General features: G+C 34.5%; 1 protein-coding gene across 12 annotated transcripts in view; it reads left to right on the forward strand.

The window, feature by feature from the left end:
- Positions 1-26688, forward strand: part of LOC134801561 (zinc finger protein 184-like) — a 128003-nt gene extending 101315 nt beyond the window's left edge. For 9 of the 12 annotated variants that reach the window (XM_063774161.1, XM_063774164.1, XM_063774166.1 and 6 more), the window contains 4 exons: positions 16883-17067; positions 18564-18729; positions 19547-19768; positions 20788-26688. In XM_063774161.1, the coding sequence (XP_063630231.1) occupies positions 16883-17067; positions 18564-18729; positions 19547-19768; positions 20788-21827 (1613 nt within the window). In that variant the 3' untranslated portion in view covers positions 21828-26688. The remainder of the gene's footprint in view (positions 1-16882; positions 17068-18563; positions 18730-19546; positions 19769-20787) is intronic. The other 3 variants (XM_063774167.1, XM_063774169.1, XM_063774170.1) reach the window with 2 other exon arrangements.

The following is a 26688-nucleotide window of genomic DNA, read 5'->3' on the forward strand; positions in this document are numbered from 1 at the left end:
AAACAAAGCAAACGGCGACCAATACGAAATAGGCGTAATTTCCATCATTGGACTAACTGAGAGGGAATCTGTTATCTTTTTCTGTCGCTTTTTTTCATTTTCCATCACGTCTTTGTCCCACCCTCTAGAAAAGAGGGCATAAAGTACTTGGCACGAGGTTCTTGATACTTTATGAATATTTTTGTCGTTCTATAAAAAATATTATAATTGTGCTCTCTATAACAAAAACTGTTGTTAGGCTTAGGTACCATCAAACTCCGCGATTGTTGCGCCATTTAGGGTCCTAGCTAAATTGGTTATTCAATACTTACGCTATACAATTTCCAATTTAGCAAGAACCCTAAACGGCATAACAATCCGTGTGGTGACTGTACATAGATAGAGTACAAACATAAGTAAAGGACACTTGTAATAAATAATGATACGGTATTTGCATAATATATGTTCTAAGTAATAGTTATGAAAGGCATAATTATGTATTTCATTAAAACTTGTTTAAAAGCTAGGCATAAAGAAACGATACCTATATTCACCGTAGTAACAATAACAAAGATTTTTATGTTAAATGTGTTTTATTATTAAATATTTCATGTTAGAATAAATCACTGTATTTCAAGAAGGAAGTTTACAAAGTGTAACTAAGATTGTAGCAATATAAAATATTTATTGAATAACCTTGTAGTTTTGGCGCATCGTTGTATGTGCTACGACTTTTACTATGTCATAAATTTTGAATGATGAAAGATCAGTCCCGTGATCACAAAAGCTATTAAAATTATTAACAATACAAATAGAAAATGCATGTTGATATTTTCTGCCAACTTAAACTTATAAAATCTTTTGTCATTATGTATTTTTGACATTAATAAACAATTATTTCTAATAAGCGGTAGCAAAGCAGATAACCAAAGCTAACGAAATGTATAAGTACGTTAAATTCTTATAGAACATTACAATACATAGTAGTCTACTATATTGTCCCGTGCAAACGCGAATTTCCTGAAGACTTGCAGGTATAAGAGTTTATTATTCTGTGACGAGGGATCAAAAAAATGCTCAGAAAAATCATCGACTTAAAACTCTGAAATAATCAATATAATATACGAAATAAAATGCATTTGTACGGAACAGACCGTAGAATAGTCCTTCCTTAGTATCTTATCGAAAAGTATCAAAACACCTCAAGCTCAAAGTGAAGTATATTTATTTACAGAACGAGATGGAAAAAAGGTTGTTCCGTGCGATCGGGTTTTATTTGATTTTTCCAATGTTTGCGTCGAAATTAGCGCCGGGCTCCTTCACTTCGCCTTTTTTGTTTACATTTTCGTTTCTAACTTCGAGTTTTGTATACTTTTTAAATATTCTGTTTTATGTGAATACTTCCAAGCTTTTTTTTTCTCATTTAGACAATGATTTACTCGTATATTATTTTAGAGAATTTTTTTACCAAAGTTTAAGTGTATTCAGTTCCGAAAGTGTCATAAGTCGAGTTTAAAATGTTTGAGCAAGTAAAAAAGTTTTTAGGGTATGAAGTTGGTAACTAAATTTGATTACTAATACACCTTTAACCCCGATAAAGGGTTGTCGAAAGTGTTCTAGATATCTTAATATCCCTTCGTGAACAACTGGGCCCACAGAAAATTCATCTTGCGGGCTCATTATATTTATATCAAAGTTTTACGTCATTGAGGAACTTAGATTTGATGATACTAAATTTTAGTAACAATAACGTCGATTTTGTTGTTCGAAGTACCTATTGTCTGTGTACTTTACAAATACATTAAATTATAGGATTCATTCATCGTAACCATCGTCATCATCCCACTCGGAAATACAATTCTTCACCAACAACAGCAAATACTACAACAAATTCAATTGAACAATAATCGTTGTAATTTTAATGAATGAAATACAATTTCACTAAAGAAAACTTGGAACTTTGTGTAGGAGGAAAAAACTTGCAACGTTTGAAAGGTTGGACTCTGTTGTGATTATATTAAAAATGTCTGCTGAAAAGTTCATTGTTAAGATAAATGCAGGCAGTGAAAGAAGCTTTGAATAATAACAAAGAATCAGTTTTAAATATACTTATTATTTTTTTTTTTTTTTTTCCCTAGCCTACTTTGGTGTCCCACTGCTGGGCAAAGGCCTCCCCTCGTTTTTTCCACTCAACCCTGTCATCGGCATTTTCCCACCATTTGGGGTAGAATGCGTCCAAGTCGTATTAATTAATATCATTGAATAAAAGAAAACTGATACAAGGACTAATACAAGAGCTACACTCTTCATCAAAATTTCCAAAGTTTTCTTCAAAACGCAAAAATATTTTAACAAAGTTAAACGATGGCTTAAATTCTAAATTTAAAGTAAACCAAAGGTCAACCCTTGCAGAAATATAACCAGTATTCTTTCAATCATCTCCCCTTTATTAAATTATAAGAAAAAACAACTCAAGGGCAAGCCCTAGTTGTGTTTCTTTATCTTATTATAAGTTCTAGAACTTTATGACAATTTATACCATTATTAACTTTTATATTTATTTTAACTAATGGCGATTTGGGTATTAGAAAAATTGTGATTAAAATTGTATTGATTTTATATAAATCAAGAAACTCAAACTCAATCAATAATACGTCCAAGAAAGTACAGCATCTAGAGATTATGCAATCTATTGCACTCAGTACAATCCGATAACAAAAAAATCTTAATGCCGATTAAAAGTGGTTAATTTAGGATTCTAAAAAAATACAAATGCGTTTCATTACTTTTTATTCTAAAGTTGTTCTTAGGTATAAATAAGTGTTTTAAGTTCTAATATATATACTTTTCCTAAAATTCCGTATATAAATCACCAAAAATCACCCTAGTCCGCCATTTTGCATTTAGCGATGCCCCACATCCACTCAAATAGTAATGGGAAAGAAATCACCCTCCCTCGCTCCGGGCCGCAGATGTCGTGACGATTTTAGGGCAAAATGAGCTTTTGCCTAATTTATTTTTTGCCGCCTTCTTTTCCCTGGGTAAATATTGACATCATGTGCTGGCGAAGTGTGGATACGCCGGAGTTTTGAGTATTTTTTTTTCTGTTGCTTCTGGCTAATCTCCTCTATAACATTTAAACTAACACGATCTTTACTCTTTTTTACATGTTAAAAGTAAGTGGACGTGATATAGTCCCAATATACGTCTAAAATGCATATATTTCTCATCATTTCATTACAATTAACAAAGTTAAAAATCTCACACTGTGAGGGCTTTATTGAAAAATATATACTATCAAATTTATTACACATGGCTTGGTGTCTGATACAAATTTTTTTATCAATATTTAATAACACGTAACTCACAAAAACGTACATTTTAATAAATGAAATCAATAATACATATATTTCATCATCATCATCATCATATCAGCCAGAGGACGTCCACTGCTGGACGTAGGCCTCCCCCAAAGAGTTCCACAATGACCGGTCTTGCACCACCCGCATCCAGCGGACTCCCGCGACCTTTACCAGGTCATCAGTCCACCTTGTGGGGGGTCTACCCACGCTGCGCCTCCCGGTACGTGGTCGCCACTCGAGAACCTTTAGAGAGAGAGAGAGAGAGAGAGATTACTGCGAAAATCCGTCTCAAACATCACTACGTCATAAAACACTACCTACAAGAAAATAGAGGCCTTGTCCATACAGTTCTATTTCTGACAAGACGCTCTAAAGGTCGTGTTTGAGTTTTTTGCGGAACAGGACGTTCGGCCCAGCGATTAGGAAATTATATTGGGGAGGACATTTTCTTTTTTAGGCAATTATATTGGAGACATTTTCTTTTTTAGGCGATTGCTTATTAAACCGGGCTTACTGCGCTTTCTCCTTAATAGTCTTATTATATTTGTCTGGAATAAATTAAGAGACCACTGTGCGGAATACGGAACGTGATATATTTTCTGTTATACTTATACCTATATACTTTTTAATTTGAAAGACTCAGTATAAAATAACTATAACTATCACATTAATATTTGACCGATTTTGAGCAGTAACAACTATGTACCCATACCATTCAAACTATGAATAAACTGATTTTGAATCCAGTCGGCATCAGATGTATTGGAGCAGCAAAGTGTGCACAAATATCTGAACAGAGACCACCATGACTAGTACTATCATGACTTTAAAGTGCATGTTCACATATTTTTGAGCACCATGGCCGCTCCGGTATATTTGATGACAACTGTGCATTAATCTTCTGGATCATATTACACTTTTGGGATTGCTAACGCCCATACAAAATGGTGTTATTTTATACCTTGACGGGCCTTACGCTTGTATACAACCAACTCACCAAGAGTTACAGAATGACAGTATTTCCCAGCACAGAATAATGGTGTTCCTGACATTTGGGAGGCGTGCGCAAAGCCAAAGCCAACACGTAGAGGCCCTTTGACAATCATGAAATCTAAGTGAGTACACAGTAAGGGGTAATGACAGTTATTATTACAAGTACTAATAAACGTCTAACAAATTCCGTTTATAAAAGAAGATTACTCAACTTTAATTAAATTAATTCAAACGAAGTGTGACGAAAAAAGCTAATCAAAGAAAAAACAAAGCGAAAGAACTCGACGATGCGTCAAAAGAAACAAAACGTCTCACCAATTAGCTTTTATTATTTTTACAAAGAATTATTAATTACCGATATTAATTGTAACCTTTTTTGTTTTTACTTCCATTGTTACCATATGGCATTTTAGGGTTAAGTTTTTGTGCGGAGGAAGGGTTGTTCTTAAGATTTGATTGTTAAGTTGCTTGATGTATGTAATTAGTTTCTTGATAATGGCGATTCAATGATTTTCTGTTGTACTAACATTATGCTGTGATTAACGTTATATTAAACGTAATTTCCTATTTTCATGTAGGTTTGGGGTGAGTGTATGTTAAGCGCCAAAATAATCGACCAAGACTGTACCTAAATAAAGTAATTTTTTAATTTTTTCAATCAAGCGTTCTCTTCATAGGCTAGTAATTAGCATAAGTACATGATAAATATACATAAGTATATTTTGCCTTTTCGTAAAAAAATATTATTATTATATAAGCCTATACGGTGTCCCACTGCTGGGCAAAGGCCTCCCCGTCGATTTCCATTCGTCTCGGTTTTGAGCAATCTCCGGCCAGTCGTTAAGATATGCGTCCAGGTCGTCCCGCCATCTCCGTCTGCGCCTGCCAGCTCCTCGCCCGTCTTGCGGCACCCATACCGTGGTTATTTTGGCCCACCTCTGTGGGTGCATGCGGCAGACATGGCCGGCCCAGTCCCATTTCAGCTTGGCGGACTTAGTTCCAACATCATTAATGCGCGTTTTTGAGTGCAGAGTTCTGTTACGCAGCGTAGAGTTACGGATTCGGTCAATCCGTAAAAAATACTAATTAATATTAACAGATTAAACTAAGTTTTGGTTCTATTCCATTTTTTTTTAAATTATAAACTGATCGGCGATTGGCTCTAGTCACACCTGATGGAAAGTGAAGACAGAGCTAAGATGGAGCTCACCGGTTACCTGGACAAAGTTAGGTACGTAGGTACATTCAAGTGTAAAAATATGGTTGTAGACAACTTACTCAAAAATATATCCCATAGTCCTTAATTCGCTGACGTAAGAGCTATGGGACATATTTTTGAGTATGATTTGTGCACCCATATATTTACACTTGACTGTACCGGACAGTTACTTTACAGGTAACAAGATTGAGAAGTTTAGTCTTAAGAAATAATTAAATCGCTGTCATTATAGGTATTTAAACATTTCGAAAATCAATATAATATAATATAACTGTTGGAAATAATTATCGCCATAGTACACTCATGTATGTTTTCTCTAACCATCGCTAATAGCAACACAATAAACTTTTTCCCAACAAAAACCCATAGACAAGCCGCATTACAAATCGAGGTCGCCATTTGTAAAACAAAGATGGCGCTTTACATCACAATTAGCCATAGACTAGAGAAACAATATGGCGGTGAAAAACAGGTTTCCTGCTTTTAAATGACATACTTGAGAAAAACATTTGCGTTTCATTTCTTTATTAAGTCTATTATTGTCTCGTCTCACGTTTATAATGATACAAAGCGAAATAGTCCTTAAAGTAACTGTAATAAGGATGTTTATCTTGTGTCGATTCTATAAATATAATAAATTCCTAGTTACGTTACGATGTGAAGTTATTTTACTTATGTTTATTAAGATTAGATCACATAGACTTTTATTAATCATTATATCCTATTCAGGGCCAACATTACTACTTAACTGCTGTATGTAAGTACTTACCATACATTGCGATGAATAAATGAAAATACGTATTAATTAAAATAAAATGTCCAAAAATTTTACTATCTGTGACCACTGTGATCAAAACCAACTCCTAAAACTAACAAAATAATGTAAAGTTCAATACCTATAATTACACGGTAATAAAACATCAAAATTTAAACCAAAAACCGGTAGAAAACAGGTGGTACCAATCCGGCCATAAAGTATCTCAAGCAAAAAACCGGAACTCGATCATCAATAACTTTACCGATTTTTTACCGAGATTTTTGGTAACATCTGAACACAACAGATGCAGAGCGTACATTTTAAATAAAAATCGTTTAAAGCAAAAGTAATTATAAACGCATTACGGCAGATAACTTTCTTTATCTCGCTTCAAAGATAGTGCAGTTACAAAAACGACTTTGCTACTTGTTAATAAAGTTTAAAATAATAAGTAAGCGAAGAGTTGCGAGATTGCTAAAGTTACTAAATTACTGGCTAGAAACAAAAAAGAAAACGAAACAAAAGCCGCGACACTACGCGAATTCAAATTCAAAAATGGAATACCACAAACAACACGAAAACTCGCTCTTTCTGTTTTTAAATCCCTGTGGCGTCCTTTTGTTTTTTTCGCAACTTGCTACTTAAGTGTTCTTTCATTCATCCAAAGCCGTTTCTTTAATAATTAAGAAATAATGGTGCTTTTATTTTTATAATTTAATTATGACAATAGACAATAGGGGCTATTAGTGATTATTTTGACGTACTAATTACCATTATGATATTGTATTTTATCTCTAACGACAAAACAAAAACGTAGTGTGCAAACCTTTTGTATTTTTTAAACTTAAAATTATATTCAGTTACAAAACTAAAATAAATATAAAATTTTCTCATAAAGCTCAAGCAACATTACTGTCAATTATTGACAAAAACCTTTAGCCGATTTAGCAAATTTCGTGGCCGTGTAAACAGTTAAAATAAGCGCTCACATCTATTTCTCCTCAATTCCAAAACGATCTAACTCCGACGTTTTTAAAGCAACATAGGCCGTTTTAGATTGACTAAGTAGGATAGACCTAAGTGCACCATTATGTTATTATAGGCATCAAAATGTTGCCAGCTAACGGTAGGTATGGTACGGGCAAACCAGTTTGCTTCGCGTATGTGTTCGATGGCCAAACGTTTAATTTGTTTTGTTTTAGGTATTTATTAGAACAGAACTGACTGATGAACTAATCCGGCGATATGTTGATAATTTAGTTGAGAATTAGCGTTTTGTTTTCGTTCGGACGTCTAAAACAGGACGAAATAATCATATATATAAAATGTAGAACCTTACCTGTACCTTTACTAACTTTTGGTTTCATAATCTGTGACGAAAAAAATCACAAATTAATCGACCCAGGTGTCCAATTCCAAATCCATTATTCCATCCCCCTTAACCTCCGCGAAATCTCAAGTTTTTTCACTTAATTTAAACTGAACAGATACTTGAGATAATTACTCTTCGGGCCTTTTCAATCGAACCCATTTTCACCGAAAATTCTTCAATTTTTTGAAGACGCCATTGTGAGTAAAGAATCGGTAATTAAAATTCAATTTTGGAACAATCGAATGTGTAAGAGGTTAGGATGACGCGGTGCATTTTAATTGGATGAATAATTTTGGCGGCAATTTCGTTAATTCGCTCGTTTGTCTATGCCGAGTGATTTTTTTTAATCGTAGGGTTGGGCTTGGAGAAGTAATTGACTTCCGGTGATTTGAAAATGGGCCTTTATTATTTTATTAAAATTGATAAATTGAAAATACGTTTCTTGAATTTTGCATTAACAAATGCGTATTTTGGCAGGTAATTTATTATCAAAACTACCGTATTGTTGAAGAAGCGTGACGTTCTAAATAATAATGCATTATTCAAATTGGTCACGTCGGTCAAAAAAACTCGCAAACACAGGGTTAGAGGTACCTGTGAAAATAATAGCTCTAATACAAAATTAGCATAATAATAGCGTAATAATAATGTATTATTATTTCGGCCATCGGGCAGCTGCCGGGGCATTGTCCATCGGAATGATGCACTTTTGTCAAAAGGTCACCCTTTTAGACAAGTTTGTATGCGGAAGACAAGGGGATGTGTTTTTTGTCTGTCCGTGTGTCGATGTTCGGGTCGTTAGAGGTCGTGCTTACATATTTAATTATTATAATTTTGGGGAATCTAGAAGTGTAATAATCTTTTCTAATATGCACATTAAATTGTCTAATTGATAAGCAAAATGTATGTTTTGGAAAGTGGAGGAAAATAAATAAAAATAAAATAAAACATAAATCACATTATTAGTGGAAAAATAAATTAATACAATTAAATTATACATTGATGAATAATACAATCAGGAAACCTAACCTAAGTACTTACATTTAAGAAAGATATAGAAAGAAAGGAAGAAACAAGCTTCACAAAGTTTTAATGAGTTTTGTAATATCTTCTTGTAATCTTTTAGGTATAGGTAACCAAGTATTCTATATGTTCTGTACCTACCTACCTGAACCTTCTGGCACATTATTGTTAATCAAAATTAGAAGACTTACTTATTGTTGATCTAAATTATTAAACAAATCTCACTCATCAAATTAATAAAATAATAATAATGAAATAAATACAGATTGACGCACCGGACCCCTTGGACTTAAAAAAAACAATGCCAGGTAATCAAAGGGTTGAAATAATAGAAACAAAAAAAATATCCAAAGGGTCGCAGCAATGATTTATAAATAAGTACTGTGTTACAGTATAACAGTTCATTTTATTGTCAACGATCTAGATTAAAAACGAAAATAGAGATTAAATGTTTTCTACTATTATTGCTGCTTTTACCTCAATCAAATTGCAGATACAAAACACAGAACTATCACTAAACGAATAACAAATAAAAAAAGCATCTAGATAGTGTCTATGCTACAATATAAACGTCATGCATGTGTCAAGTAAATAATATAAAAGCTAATCTCTCGTGTAAAAACTTTAATTCATTTCCCGCAACTAACGGTCAGAGCTCGAAAAAGCTCGTTCCAAATTAAAAATTCGCAATTATAATTCAAACGTTAAAAACTAGCGGAAACATTTTAAACTTCCAATTCCCAATTCAACAGACTGCAGTAGAATTTTTAAATTTGGAAGCCGGAGCGACACATTTAAAAAGTTAAGCTAGGGAGGGGATGAATAAAAATAATCGGCGAGTGATGCCAACCTCTCGCTGTTCACACGATCTTAGTTTGTGCTAGGGCTGTCGCTAACTCGTCTAGGATTTTTTGCTATGGCTAAAAAAAGGTAGACCAAAATATTAACGGCTTGGTGGCCGCTTTCTGAAGAAGCGCCGTGTGTCCGTTAGCTCGTTGGGTGGACGACATTCGGAAGGTCGCGGGGCACTTCTGGATGAAACTAGCCCAGGACCGGGATAAGTGGCGTACACGAAGACAGGCCTATGCTTAGCAGTTGACATAAGAGGATGCTAAAATGATGATGATTGATCATAATTTTAGTCTCGAATTGAAAGCTATGGCCTGATTCAGAATATTAGTAATAAGAAAAGGTATATCTACTTATGCTTAGCCAATCGATACGCGCAGTAATAAAAACAATATCACCAAATATTTCAATTAATGTCTTATCTTAAGGTCACTAATTTAGAGTATGTGTCTAACTCGAGTAAAGATTTAATTTCTTTGCAATAATTATCAAATGTTTCAGCACAAAAATTGTGCCTGTGTTTAAACACAAAATGAAACATGCATGTAATTTCCGGTTCATAGATAAAATAAAACATCTCAAACATCTTTTCCAATAAGACGCAGAGCTGCCAACCCTCCCAGACGGTACAACTTTAGCAAAACTTGCCAAGATCGAGTTTTGTTCTTTTTGCATTTTTCTCTTGTGCAAAACCGTTTTATTTTTTATTCGCTTTTCCGAGGAATCCTCTGGAAACGTTGTACCCTTTTCAGAAGTTGGCTGGCTATCTTTCTTAACTTGACTGCCTGGCGGAAAGGAATGGAGTGCTCTTTGGAATTTTCGGTTCTTTGAATTTCTTGTATTATTAATAGTGTTTTAAAAGGTTTAATTTTTCTTATATCATAAATATAATTTAGATACTTTTGCAAATTCTGTATTGTGGCAGGGTTTATTAAAGAGGTTTTATCTTTTATACTCGTACTTGTAGGTAGGTACATGTGTATCTACATTGCTACTAATGTTACTAGTCTAGTCTACCAATGTTAGTACCAAAGACATATGTAACTTCGTATAAGATGAATAAAGTCTAAGGAAAAAGCGTGCCTCGGAAATCAAGAAAAAGTCATTCTCGGATAGATGGCACACACACCTTTGGCCTATGCTCGGCTAGATGGCGTGACGACACCGTTTCATATTTAACAATTTTAACACATAGATATCAGTGAATGAACATGGGTCATAATGATACAAAAATTATAAAATAATTTATCCATATATATTATATATACATTTTTTTGATAATTTTATACGTTTTCATTTTGAGTTTTAGTCGTGTGTCGATAGATGGCAGTAAATTTACTGTGACTACAAAATTTACTATGACAGGACCCCTCTATACTATCTATCCTCTTTGGTTAGTACCTACGAAGCTTGGTTCTTTCGCGACCTTATATGTACATATGTGTCAACTCTTAGTTTGCAAAAATATTTTTTCCATAATTTATATTCTATTTGTCCATATTTTAGTTTCAATCTAATCATTTGATTGTCATTTCATATTTTCATACAAACGTGAAATACTCCATAAAAATAATGAAATAATATTAGAAAAATACCTAGAAAATTTTACAACGCGGAAGTCTCCGATGGGATCCCTGTTCAGAACTCCTCAAGTTTTTATTTGACCACTGAAGCATTGCCGAGATAGCGGCGGCGAAAATTAAAAAAAAGGTAAAAAAACCATCGAGTTTCCCTTGAATGTTTAAACGTGGGATTGTTTGAAACAAGTTAAGAAGAGTTGTTTTTTTTTAATTCGATTCGAGTTCGGTTGTTTTAAGTGTGGGTATTGATAGGGTTGTAATGTTTGTCTTTAAAAATTGTCTGACTTTAATATCTATTCAATAGTATCTTGCCAAGATTTTGTATACACGCGTTCTTTTTTTTATTATTTGTTTGTGGAAATCTGCTTTTATTAATATTTGTCAAAGTAATTGTCTTGAAATCTATCATCTAGTTAACTTTTACTGACTTTTACGTTTATTAAAAGCAGTCATTCAATTAGATTTTTTATAAGAAGTTTATTATTGGCTAGCTACATTTTAATGAAAAGTATTGAAGATGTTGGTAGTTGGTACTAACTATTTAAATAATGTTTTAAATATAAAATTTTAAGTACCTTTACTTAAATATAAAAACTTTACCAATATTTTCAGTTAAAATCCGTAAAACCCCACCCATCGCAACTTCACATCACTACTATTATTTATACGAAACAAAATGGCTGCCATATCCATTGAAAATGTCAATACCAACAAAATTCACCCGCGCGCAGGTGTACCGTTATTTTTTCCGTGCCCACTGCCCACCCCAAAATAGTTGGGGGGGGTGGGGCCGCCCCCTGTGGGGGCGGAAGGGGGTGGGGGGTGCACTTCCATGTGTGCACGCATTTTATGCCTAATAATTTAAATTTTCGCCCAGTCGTAAATTATGTATGGTTTAATTACGATCGCGTACATTATTTACCGTTGAAGTAAGTTTCCAGCTATCTTTATTTCGTGTGTGGTATTGTAGTGGTGCTATAACACTTACTTGTATTGTACTGCACAAAAAGAGTAAGTACAATGATACTAGCTTTAGTTTTTGCTTGAGACAAATAGTTTTCTGCGTCGGAAAAAGCATTTAAAAGATAAAGCAATTTATAGTGTTAGTACTTAATACATATAGAAAAACTTAAATAATAATGTAGTACCTAAACTTAGGTTTTGAGAGGTCCAGTGCCTGATTTGGGGGTATTTTCTGTATTTTATTTTCCTCGAGGTAGAAAATCTAGTACAATAAAAACACACACTAAGTTTGAAATTACTTAGGTATCGTCCAATTTTTCAAAGACAAACTTACCTACTACTTTTAAATCAATAAAGTCTACATATTATATTCGATTTAAAGTCACAGGTGAATTGCTTAATGGGTATTTAAAGTTAGAAATTAACTACCACTTAATTATAAACATGATGTTTATTACCGTGACAACGCGCGTTGTTGTTTCGTAATTTTATTTTCTTTTGTTGTTTATTCATAACAATCAGTACTTCAGTAGCCACCTGTATCTACAAGAATAGTGGTTTTTACAATCAGTTTCCGTCTTTCCATTTTAGCAATAGTTATAATATAATCTTAAAAGTCTTAAAATCTGCTTCATTGTATATCAAAAATCTCATATAACATCATAACGGCGAAAACACGCAAGATTTATTCGAATACGAGTCAAAATGGCGCGTAAGTCTGCGTTCTAATTTCAAAAATAAATTCGCTACACGCGCCGACGGTTTTAAAATCGACGCGATGCATTCCGAATGCAATTTATTATTTTCGAAATTCGAATACGTTTCGTATTTGTTTGAGGTCGTAGTTCGTTTGTTTTCGTTATTCAAATTTAAAATAACGGTTTCAGTTGTGGCCTGTTCTTGCTTCAATCTACATTTTCATTTCAATTAAAAATAAAATTGTGTAAGAATTGAAGCATGTTTTCTAAAACGTGTTATACCTACCTATTATTTTAAATTATACTTTTTGATATATTATTACCTCCTTATTCATAAAACTTAGCAAACCTTTGTTAAATTTTGTCCCTTTTTAACAAATACAAAATGTCAAAATGACGGATAAGGGAAAATGATTATCAAAAGCTTGTTAATCAATAATGATTGAGATTATTACTTGAAACTTAAATTTAATTCCAAATATATTATGTTTTGCCTACAACGAAATTTCTAAACTAGTAAACCTAACATTTGACACGACACAAAATGCATAAAATTTGCATTTTTGCATTCAGCCAGTTGGAAATAACCGTTTTTCTGGCCTGCGCCTGAGCCTAGAATGCTTTATGCCTACGCGCAGCTTGCAAGGAAGTACTTTTGTATGTAAATACCTGCGTAGGCTGCGCGCGCGCTACAAACGAACAGAGTTTTCCTTCATTAAGATTCTTGTCTATGGTTTTGAAAAAGGGTACAGTCCGTCTAAGCTAACTTTGCACCGACTTGAACAGAACAGAGTGAGGCAGTGTCATTACAAACATCATATTTTCATAGGAATTTGACATAAATGGAGGTGATGCCATACTTTGTCAATTTCAAAAGCCATGCAGAATTACCTTGGTCCACTCTAGTTAGAATTTTAGACATTAGCTTAAGATAAATAAAGTAGCCTAATAAAAAACAATTTAATTTCAGTATACTGTATTTGTAATAGCTAGAATTACTGATGATTTATTTAGAAGAATCGATTAAATAATTTAATTTCTTGAATATATTTTTGCAAGCCTTTAGTGGATTTATTCTCCACAAAAAGACGTTAATAACATTTGTAAATAACAAAGAACTTAACGCAAAATACCCATGTACATTCAAAAATGTAAATACCACACAATCTAAGATACCATCCTTTAGGCCATCGTACATCGTCCTAACTGTGCTAAGGCGAGCGCCTTTCCCTTCCATTTATTCATAGAGAAATAACAAAAATAACCATAGACAACTTCCAGTATAAATTGAACTACCGTTCGTACTAAAACCGACGCTATAGGGAAAAGTTTAGGCGCAGTTTTAAAGCAAAGGAAGGGTCAGCTTACATTGGAAACCTTTACGCGTAGGTTGTATGGGTTGAAAAATAAGTACAATGGATAGTTCAGTATAGTGTACCCGGAAGATGGATAATATTTTATTTATGGTCGCTTGTTTTTTAATAGCCGTTATCTGGAATTGTGTAAGTGGAAATCTGGAAGTGTGTTCTTTCTGTTTGTAGTTTTGCAACGTCACTTGTGTTTTTTTATTGGATGTTGTTTGAAGTCTATAGCCAGGGAAGTCCCAGAATCTATATAACAGATTGAAATAGCATCATAATGTTTATTACCTCTTTCATGTTAATAGCTATACAAACTAAAGCCTATTATATACATACTTCTTGTCTTAAATAGCTTTGATTACACAAACTGTAATTAAATATAGTAAGACCCGTCTTTAGCTTCTTTACTCACATTATGTTACCACTTCTATTTAAACAAATGATTTATGCAAAATATGTTACACTTAAACTGTTTTGCTATTTTTCTCATATTCTTGTATTGTCTTGTATTTGGTTTTAAAATGAAACGTGCCAACACTATTGACTTACAATGCGTGAGTCACTGTTGAGTGTTAAGTAAATCTTGTACTTGCGGATTTAATACACAGCGGACGAAATTATAATAATGTGCACTGCGATTTATTACTAGTGTTTTGAGATAGGATCTCGATTAGAACGAAGGTTATCGATTTAATTATCAGATTAATCACCAATCTAAAACAAAATTGTTATTTGATCATATGACTGAAAAAAAAACAAGAGTTTAGCATTTATTAAAAATCTGCTCAATTCATCAATAACTTATCAAAGATCTATTAAGCTATGAATGATTTAATGTGTTGTTTAAATTGAATTACAAAACGATTCCAGATACCAATGCTTTCTAATCCATTTGAACCATAAACACTTAATCACTTGCTCAACGACCCATAAAATACCTAATAAATGTAAACTTATGTAACGCAATATTTTAAACTAAACTTTTATCTGCAAAGGCGACCCAATAAAACCCAGTCTGTTATAAAATTTACTAACCATAAATATGGCAATCGGACCGTTAGGGCCAGATTAGTATTACCAGCCGGCCATATTTCCGACCATAGCCTGTGTCAGGCCCCATCATATATCTATCTAACATCTAGGAAATAATTCTACAATATCTTGCACGCGCAATGCGTACATTCTTCTCAGACATGCAAAATCACTAACACAACTCCAGGACTAAAAGATACCCTATATTGGCGTGTACGCATTATAAAAGTAGCTTTTGTGTGTGTGCGGTGTGTTCGTGTGCAGTCAATGACCTATGCATTTGCTTGCCGGTACCGGCTAAAAGTATGCGTTGGTTTTATTATGGTCTTATTTTTAAAAATGGCGGGCGACGTTGGGTTAGGTCGGGTCCCGATTTGGGTTATTCGGACTCGGAGGTCGCTGACCGTTGAACTCGAATTGCGTAACATTCCAAATTCGAACGGGATTCGCGGTCGTGTTTTGTTTTTTGCAACGGAACGGCCGTTGAACGATACATCGGTCTTGTTGATAAAGAATTGTTTAGGAACTTCTTTTTAACTACGTAGATGATAAATAAAGGTATGGCCCACATAGCCCACATAGTAAGCGGTTTTCATGATCTAGAGGTAGGTACCTACTGAATCACATGCGCGTTACCAACCAACACTTATGACGGTTCTTAAGAAAGTTATTAGACATATGTGTTAGCTTTAGACTAGACACCGCGACTAACTTTTAAAAATATATTATGACCTAGACTAGAAAGCTGATTCTCAGCCAATTTACTTCATCTATAAATACTGTTGCAGTTATAAAATTGGCATCAATACTATTTTCCGATATCAATAATATGTTGATTTATTTAAGAACTTCGGAGCTATGACCCAATCCAGTCCAGTTTCAGACCCTATCAAATTTTATTGTAATCGCAGTCTTACTGGTAAAACATGGTTTTCACGCTTTAAAACTACTAAGTACTAATACCAAGACAAAACCAGGTTTTCCGTCAAACAAAAGTTCTACAAGTGCAACAGCTTCAAAAGTTACTTTCTGATTTAAGCTTAAACTATAGCATTTCTTTACATTGTCAACATCGTTAAAAATACATAATAGACATAACATAATGGAACATTATGACTTGTTTGATATTTAAAATTTACTTTAATGACTTTGCTTCGATAATATGTACATTGTACAAAATCGTGAATGGGCACACATTTACATACAACATTATATTTATGATACTGAACAGATTTATGACTTACGTATTCAAGCTCTAAAACTATGGATCCTGTTCCATACAGACTACAGTTTTACAAAAATGATGGATAATGCATTATAGCAGTTTTAATTTAACAACTGGTGATTTACTACAAAACACATTAAGTGACTTTTCCCCAATAAGATGCTCTTTTCATTAATGAGCTTTCAATACAAACTAATTAAGTTACCTTAAAACCACCCAATTAAAGTCCAAGAGCTCCGAACTATGGTCCAAAACTAACTTATATATCTTCATTCAGGTGTGAATATTATTTGATTGTCGCAGTTCTAGGAAAAAAAACAAAAAAAGGAAAGAAAGAGAAGAAAATACTCGGGCAACACCAAAAAGCGTATTGGTATTGATAGTTAATTATGTGTTACGTTCCGTTTCGTCTCAGCAAGTGTTGTCAACACTTATAATATCCACATATTAAAACACATTCATTTTCCAGGCGAACGGCCCTACAAATGCCACCTCCCCGACTGCGGCCGCGCCTTCATCCAGCTGTCCAACCTGCAGCAGCACCTCCGCAACCACGACGCCCAGGTGGAGAGGGCCAAGAACCGCCCCTTCCACTGCAACATCTGTGGCAAGGGATTTGCCACGGAGAGCAGCCTTAGAACACACACGGCCAAGGTTAGTATCAGCATGGTCTTTGACATTACATTCACATTAACAAAAATAAAAAATAAACGGCCAAGTGCGAATCGTACTCGCGCACGAAGGGTTCCGTACCATTACGCAAAAAACGTTTGTTGTATGGGAGCCCCCTTAAATATTTATCTTATTCTGTTTTTAGTATTTGTTGTTATAGTGGCAACAGAAAAAGGTACATCATCTGTGAAAGTTTCAACTGCCTAGCTATCATGGTACAGCCTGGTAACAGACAGACGGACAGACAGACAGAAAGACAGCGGAGTCTTAGTAATAGGGTCCCGTTTTTATTCTTTGGGTACGGAACCCTGAAAACCAGACACATTAATACAAGTGGAGCCCTAACTAGTCTATAGCCTATGCCTATGACAGTTTGGGCTCCTAGATTTGCACATACAATTTTTTAATCAGAGTACTTTTATAGGTAGATGGCGCTATGTGCCACCCTGAGGCGTGTGGAAAAGGAAGGAATGAAAAAATTCGCACGCTTCTGGTAAGCTTTGGTAGCTCAGTTGATTAAGATTGGACCGGTATTCCAAAAGGTCGCAAGTTTGCCGGGAGCTGTGAATTTTTCCATTTTACCTTTACCTTTAATTTAAAAAAATAGTACTTTATGCTAAAACAGTTTGAATTTTCCTAATTGCCATTTGGGCTATATTATTCACCTTTGCTATAGAATTTTTGAATAGACACAACAAGTTTTAATGAATTTAAGAGTTTACTTTAAAGTGAGATCAGTAAAACTATTTGTTAATTCAAAATATCTAAGAAACTAACATTTTGCAAAACGCTTAAATAAAATTGGAATGATTATTTGGAATTATCTTTATCAGTCGTTTTATATATTGCTGAAATGACTAATTATAAATAACAGGAAGCTTTGTGAAATTTCAAGTTCATTCCGAATGATATTGGCAAAGCGCCACCTTTTTTAAGCAACTGTGTTTTCAGTGTAAATATTATATTTATTAGTATGCGTTTATATTGCAATATTGTGTTATTGTTGCGTATTTCACTTACTTTTCAATCGTTTAAACATATATTTTTAACAATTTTATTACTATATACATTTTTGTAAAGCTTTTTGTTTACTACCTACTTGGATATTGATGAGATATTTATTATGGTGTTCAGTTGTAACATTAGCACATTTTTTGTTATTATTTTAAATACCTATATTTGGAAATTTTGGAACTTGATGTTGTCATACAAAAAATAATGTATTTGGCAATTTTTATTTTAAAATTAAGACTGGAACCGAACAGTGATAGGAAACGTCACGTTTACCTTTATTATTTTCTCTTTGATTTACTTAACCTTAAATCAAAATTCCCTTTTCGGCCGTTACTATTATTTCGCAAAAACTATTTTCGGCCCGTTATCAAAATTCAAATTCGGCGTATTTATGATTTCTAAATTCCCTTTTGACGTGTGTTTTATGAACGTTACCTAATATACTTATGCTGGGGCGCCGATAGGAGCTTCAGCTGCACCTTGGTGTTTTGCAGCAACACGCCGCCCTCATGATAGGGGGCGCCACCGCTACCCCCTGCCCCATCTGCCACAAGGTCGTGTTCGGGGGCGAAGCCCTCGTTGAACACATGAAGAACACCCACAAGGACCCCAACGCGTCCGGCGTTGCGAGTAAGTTCCTGAGACTCCTGGTTTTGGACAGCGCGTGTTAGATTAAGTTTTGATTAAGAACACATTCGTTCCGGGAGAAGTTCAGAATTTGTTTTCCATTTTTGAATTTGTCAGGATTCTAAACGCGGAACAGATGTGTGTTTAGTTTTAAGAGTCGTCGTTGGAAGTTTGCTCAGTTTTAGTTCTACAACGTAATGGTTGTGTAAATATTTTGCAATAAAACATTTATTGATATAAAAGCTTCCAACTGGCGAGAAGCCAGCAGGGGTGTTGGTTTAAAAATCACACGAACAAGTATCGTTTCCATTAGATAATTTAATAGTAATTTTAGTATAAGTGCGGATGAGGAATATGTTGTTATGTTAAAGCATGGCGGTGTTTTGCAAACAGTTTGGTTTGCGATACGAATTCTTCGGATGGCGGTCTATTGTCATAACATGTTTGTTTACGTTTCTAATAGCTACATTTTCCTCGTTTTGTCGTCACGTCTTTTGTTATCGTTTTGTGTCGCTAATGGAGAAGGCTTTTGAAAGGTTGGCGTAATACTTTCATCTTTTTCATTCGCAACTTCTTTAATAACTGCTAGCGATTATTTCTCAATTACGTCATCATTCTTTCACTCATTCAAAACAGTTTTATCATAGCTTAAATCATTGTAAAAATTTAAGCTAATCTTCAGAAAGTTTTCTTCATAAGCATTCCCCTAATCTTAAGAATCCGACGGCCCCCACCGTCAACATATAAACTAACATTGACTAACCACAATTTTTTTCTCTCCTAACCTTCCCACTAACCTCCCCATCCTGGTGACACGCAGGCCCCCCTGCCACGTCACCGTACCCTGCGCAAGCTAAACCAACTGATCCTTATGTAGCCAAGCGGCGGACGGCGAACCACCCGTGCCCGGTGTGCGGGAAGCACTATGTGAACGAGGGTTCGTTGAGGAAGCACCTCGCCTGCCATCCGGAGACGCAGCTGACCAGCAGTTTGAGGATGTGGCCATGTTCTGTATGCCAGGCCGTGTTTACGCATGAAAGTGGTAAGTGTTATTTTAGGCTACAATAAGATTTTGCCTACTGCAGAGCACAAAGTCGCTGTGGCCGAAATCGGTCAGGAGAGCATCAATCAATAACTTCACACAAAATTTTGATTTTTTTAGACCCCCTCTCCTCTTGTCACACTTTTTCATAGGAAAAAAATAGGTCTTTAATAGGTACGTACTGTGACACTTGGCATGACAACTCTTTTTACTCTGATTGAAGGATGTGGATATTATGTTCTGATCTAATTCCATAGTTTGTATTACATAAACAGTGTCACAAGGTGTCACATAAATACAGCTTTATCCCTAAAGAGTAGTAATTATTATTTGTTGTTTTCAATATCTTCTCACGTTTCAAACGAGCCAAATGTGATAAAACATGTTATAAAATTATATTACAGCTTACAACCCACAAATTATATATCATAAGGCATTTGAAACACATTTTAATTGCGCATCTATTTAACATTTTAATTGGCTTCAATATGATTTATGGTTATTAAGGATCGTGTCATAATTATAAATAGTAATGGCAATTTTAACTTCCTACTTTATGAACCTCCAATAAATATTTTTATAGGTAAATTAAATTTTGTTACTACCTACGTGTTATTTTATTCTCGATTTCCCTATTTTGACACCACGGTTTGGTTTTTAATGATAATTTATATTTACCTAATGTTACATATACAAATAACCTTTATTGTATAATTTACCGTTACACATACATTTATTTGCCTACTCATATTTGCTTTGTGAATTTAAATCATTATAAGACTTTATTTACAACGCCAAATCAGTTAGGCCTTTTACATTAAGAAAATATACTACATTAAATATTTTATTTCTCTTTCTCTTTATATTAGTTAAATGAAAATCAAGTAGGTAATAGATGTGATTTTAGGTTTATCCACTAACGCTAGGTCTCTTAAGTCTGTTCACTACACAAGAGTGCCCATAAGATTCGTTTCTTCAATTCGTACTTCAGAAATCTTACACGACACTGCATGTTCCAGGTCTCCTGTCCCATATGGAACACATGCGAATGGAGCCTAAGCACCAGTTCGCGGCGCAGTACGTGCTGTCCCGCGCCGCCGCCGAGCGCCGCGAGCGCGACCTCCTCGCCGCCGTGTCCTCCGCGGGAGGCTCAGGGCTCCTCAACCTCGCCCCTCCATCCCCAGCGCACTCCGACTCCTCCTCCAACGGCAGACTCTCCTCCTCAGCCGGCTCAGATGGAGGAGCAGCTGTCAACAAGCTCACAGACCTACTCCGCTCCGCCAGCAATGGACACCAAGCGTACGGCGACGAAAGAGTTGCCGCAATCGCTGCCGCCGCCGCAAACATGATGGCTCAACCTGGCGAAGGTGCGAACGCTGTACAAGTCGCTGCAGCCAATCTAGTATCAGCCATGAGACAGCAATTAGCTAGAGAACCACCAGCGCAACCGCCTGCGGAAACCCCTCCAGCACCTAATGAAGCCGCATTAAGAATCCAACAAGCTGAAGCATTACTTAGAAGTCAAGCCGAAGCACTAAGACTCGCAGTATCTCAAGCCGCTGCGGCCCATGGGAACGAAGCTCCAAGTCCGTTAAGACATAATGGAGGATTTCCTCCGCAGATTACTCCGCCTAACGATGCCAGTGGACAGTTGTCGCCAGAGTTAGTTGAGGCTTTCAGAATCGCACAGGAGCAGAGATTAGAGCAGGCGCTGCGGTTGCACGATCCAAGGATGCTAGGGTTTAATTTGCCGTCGCCGGCGGTGGCTCAGCAGGCAGCGCAGCAGGTCGCCGCTCAACAGGCGGCCGCTCAACAAGCCGCGCAGCAGGCCGCTGCTCAACAGGCCGCTCAGCAGGCAGTGGCCGCCCAGCAAGCGGCCGCGCAGCAGGCCGCTCAACAAGTAGCTCAAGCGGCGCAAGCGGCTCAACAAGCGGCCCAGCAAGCCGTCCAGCAACAGCAGATGCAGCAGCAAGCGCAAGCCCAAGCACAAGCCCAGGCTCAAGCGGCCCAGCAAGCCGCGCAGCAAGCTGTCCACCTCCAGCAAAATCCTCAGCCATGAAATTTCAGCTACTACTAATCTGAGGCGATTTCGTTCTAGTTAAAATTAATCGTTTCAGTGTTTGGTTTCAGGGCGTAATCGCTTCTGATTAGTTAATTTTGCGACGTTAAAATTGTTTCTTTGGTTCCGATTGCAAATTATACATTCGTTATAAAGAAGTCGCATAACAATAATGGTACGTAAGCCTAGATAGAACTAACTGTTGTAAATAGGGAACTAGCGATGTTATTGTAAATAAACTAAATGAAAATGATTGAACAAATATGGAACACAAACTCGCTGCAAGAAATAAAATTAGAAATAGATACGAGAAATAATATTCTGTGCAATCTTCAATATTTATTTGTTTTACGCGTTATTATTTAAATGATATATTTATTTTTATTAGCTTTAGCACGGAGCGGTGTTTCTTAGCTTAGTACAAACTTTGGGATGTGCCAAACTGTTTTCGCACGTTTATCGCATTTAGCGACTTTGCAATAATTAGTTTTCGTTTAAAGTTTTCCATATTAAGATATTTTTACAAATATATTATTTAGGTGATATTGAAATTTGTTATGATTATTCTTGTCTTTTCACGCAATAATGCTATGCTAGTCACGTTTTGAACGCACAAAAAATCTATATGAAATTGGAGAATTTATTTTACTATTTTCGAACACTTGAAACTGTCTTTCTTCGGCGTGAAATGTTAATTTTATTATTATTAAATGCCATATTAGATATAATAATGTATATACTATAGCCACGTTACGTCTTTCGTTTCGAAAAAAGTAATATTTTATTTTAATTAAAGCGATTATTATTTGAACAAAAAATATAATTATTTACAAATTATTTTGTAGAGTTGTAAATAAAAAATACCAACTATTATTTTTCAGAAGACTGCCGTTACTTATTCTTTTTTTGTAAATACTTAAAATGAAATTGTACGAATAGATAAAATAGCGATTTTTCACTGAATAGACAGTTTGTCAGTTTGACAGATTTAACCGAACAGACAGACAGTCGAAGATCCGTTAAAGGTCCATCTGTCTTCGACATAATATAACCTTAAAAAGACAAAGACACGAGACATTCTTATCAACATCGGATGTTGAAGTATGAGCCCATTATTTACATTTTTAATTTTACTTTTAACACATTTAAATGAATCACAATAGCCCAGTGAATCATTTTAACAATAAACAATACTTTTTGAAGCGTCAGCTTCGTCACAATAACCCGAAGCATCTAGTTGCTCCATGTTGTCGCTGCAGTAGATTTAGAATCAAACCAGACCCGAAAATGACCACTTTTCAATTCAATTCGAAAGAAAAAACAATTTCGGATCCAATTGAAAAGTGGTTAGATCCCGGTCCGACTATGAGAATGTCAAGTGTTGCCGAATATAATTCTTTTAATATTATCATCATGTATTATAAATAAGTAACATTCTGTGCGTACAAATTGGAGGTCATCGAGTTTGTCCACACAGAATAGTTTATCTACGTATAATCGTAACATAGGTAAGGTATAGTAAGCTGATTTTAATGTACGTAATTATTTCATTCTTGAATTAATATTGGTATATCCGTTGTGGGTAGTCGCACACTGCCGTGCGGCGACATCTAGCGGAGTATCAATGTAAATAGTGAACAAAAACACAATGCAATAGCCCAAAAAATCGTTTATAATTTTTGTCGTGACGTTTGGTTGGTGGATGGGAGTTTTTAATTGAACTATTCGTTTCATTAAGAATTTTATTCATTTTAAATACAACACTTTTCGGCACATTTTTTAAGTATTTCTTTGGGGAGATATGGCCAGTTACATCGAGACGAGCGGTTACCGGTATAATCAATTTTCTAGGAAACGTGAATACACAATTGAAAAAAAAAACAATTTCGACTGATATAAAAAGCAACCGAACATTTTTTCGATACATACAATAAAAATCGTGAACGGATCGCTATTTATGTAAAAATGTTCTCATAAATTAATATATAAAATAAATTTAATATAACAACAAATGAAGTTCCTATGAATAATGTATAAAAGGTATTGTTTTAAATTTAGATCGTAGTAGAAGGAAAAATTTATGGACGTTTGGGTATTTTTAAAGTTATAATTAATAAACCATCGTGTTAGGGAACTGAACGCGAGTTGTACAAACAAACGGACTATGTAAGCACGGACCGTGAATCCTACATTTAGAATATTATATCAAAAGTTACGTTTCCATGAAAGTGTTCAAACGTATAAGCCTCGGATTCCGTGCGATTAATGTAAAAATATTTGTGTAAAAATATACGCATGTATTTTCTAATCTAATGGAGTATTAACGTAAGTTTTTGGATTAGTGTCTGGATGATCGCGCGGGGTCCAGGCTTCAATCTGTGATCATCGAAGGAATAGTTATATCAGATCGTGGCTGCAAGTTGTTTTAAGTTATCGACGAAGAAATTTTTTAATGTTGAAATTGAAAAATATGGAGTGAAATTTTTTTCTACATTTATTTTACAGACAAATTTCCGTAGTTAAGCTGTGTACATTTAATACTATTAATAAAGCCTAAATGAGCGATTTACTTGCGTCGCTGGACCGGTCGTAGGGGGAATCAATTGATTTTTTTCAGTAATTGAATTCCTTTTCTGAATCAATTGAATTTCAATTGGTTGATTTCTCCACGGCCCCGTCTTTTAGTGTCAATAGACCTGGTTTTGTTTGATATGAACCTTGGATGCAAGCAAGTAACTCCACCTGTTTGATTCACTTAATGCGCTGTTGGTTCAATTTTTATAGAAAAATGGATAAGACGCCTAAATGTTCTAGTTTTATTGGCTATTAAATATTATGTTATCGTTATGTTACTAGGAGAATTCGTTGATAATTTTAAAGCTAGCGTTTTCTTTATGGTTTAAAATTGCCACGAAAAATGAATTTACTGAGAAGTTTGTTATAAATTCTTCTCAATCGGCAGTTTCATAAGAATGCGGCTTATAATTATAATTCGACTGAATCGCAACTACATCCAGCGATTACATTACATTTTTTATTTCGAATTAAGAAAAATATTATCAATTGCGCGGATAAATATTTTTTTTGCGCGATTGAAAATATTAGTTGTTGAGTTTTCACTATGGATTGCTGTTGTTTTAACTTACACATCCTTATTGACTGTTAAAGTTCTTAATTTAAAGCTTCGTCGTTTACGTTTTGTATTTGAGCTTGTTTTAAAATATTTAGCCAAATATACAATTATTAATCGTATTTTTAAGATATAGACAGGATAGCCAGGTTTTCAATTTAAACTCACATAATAGTTATTACCTTATATTGTAAGTTAGCGTAATTAATGTAATGTAATTCCAGGGCTCAGTTATAAAGAAACATTTAAATTGGCTTACAAATATCTTTTATAAATGGGCCCGCTGTATAGCATAGAGTAAGTCCATGACAAATTAAAAATAATAAAGCTTTCTCTATGCTATGTGTTTGAGAGTAGTGAACAACGAATAAAAAAACATAAATACAAAAAAATCTGTGTACTTCAATGTGCTTACATGTCATAATAGTTAATATACTCTGTATCGGTGTTTTCTCGGGGCACCAGGCCGGCGTCATATCCATTTTTAGGTAAAAATTACTATTAAACAGTACGAAAATCACAATTTTGACAATATTAGAATTTAAATAATGTTCTATAAACAAATGTTACAACTGTTTTGTAACAACCAAATTTACAATCGAAATCAGTTTGAATTTCGAATTTGGAATGTTCTAAAACAACTGACAGCGCATATTTCGTCTGTAACACTAGCCGATCGATGCCACAACAGGCATTTGCGTTGTACAACTGTTATTTACAAACATTTGTATTTACAACTATTTTTGTATTTACAATCAAGTTATTGTATTTGTCCCTTTAAATTGGTGAATTCTAGTCTTATTTTCTTGACGTCCCGTTTACTTTTAACGGGATTTAAATCTATAACTATATTACAGTACATCCAACGTTATTCTTTCTATTATTGCTGTCATTAGCGTGACATTTATACAGTTGTCAAAATAGTAAAATATAAAATGGCAGCTATGAATCGCGTTGGACTCTGTAATTCAAAAATGTCGTGATTGCGAATTATAAAAATGAAACTCTTTTGGAAACTAACAAAAAATATTAGTATCATAAAGTACGGTACACTATTTGGATTATAAAAATTGTATAGTGATCGATTATTGGAAATGCTGAATGTATATGGTCAAAATTAAAAGTATTTCGGCGTAATTTGTAAAATTCCATTTAATTAGAGTTTAGAATTAAATGTAGAAGTCAAAATTCGTATTTGGCATGTTAAAATTAAAAAAAGAATGTAAATAACATTAGGGATGTGATGTGATGATACTATAATTGTACCTTATCGATGTTTAGGCAAACACACATACATACATACAATTCGATTAGACTCATCGCGACAGAATTGTTTTAGTTGTATTTTGATGTATAGCGTATTTTAAGTTCATATTTAATATAAAAAACGATGCCATGTTTTTTTTAGTTAGTTATTTGTAGCGTTGAACTGTAACGTGTTTATTGAATTATATTTTTTATAAAAGTTATTTTTTTGTATTTGTACTCGATTGATTAGTCAATAACGAACTGCTATGTATTTAGTTAAGTTTAGTGTTGACTTATGTTAAGCTTATATTTTTAAACAGATAATTACCTTTATGAACAAACTAACCCTTTATATTATTTTTATTGTGGAATTATTATTTTTAACAACGGAAAATGCTTATTGTGTCATTGAATTGATAATAGTAACTATTATTGCCGAAACGGTTAGCTATAATTATTTTAAAAAATAAAAATGATGATTCA

This window comes from Cydia splendana, chromosome 22 (assembly GCF_910591565.1).
Source record: "Cydia splendana chromosome 22, ilCydSple1.2, whole genome shotgun sequence".
NCBI lineage: Eukaryota > Metazoa > Arthropoda > Insecta > Lepidoptera > Tortricidae > Cydia > Cydia splendana.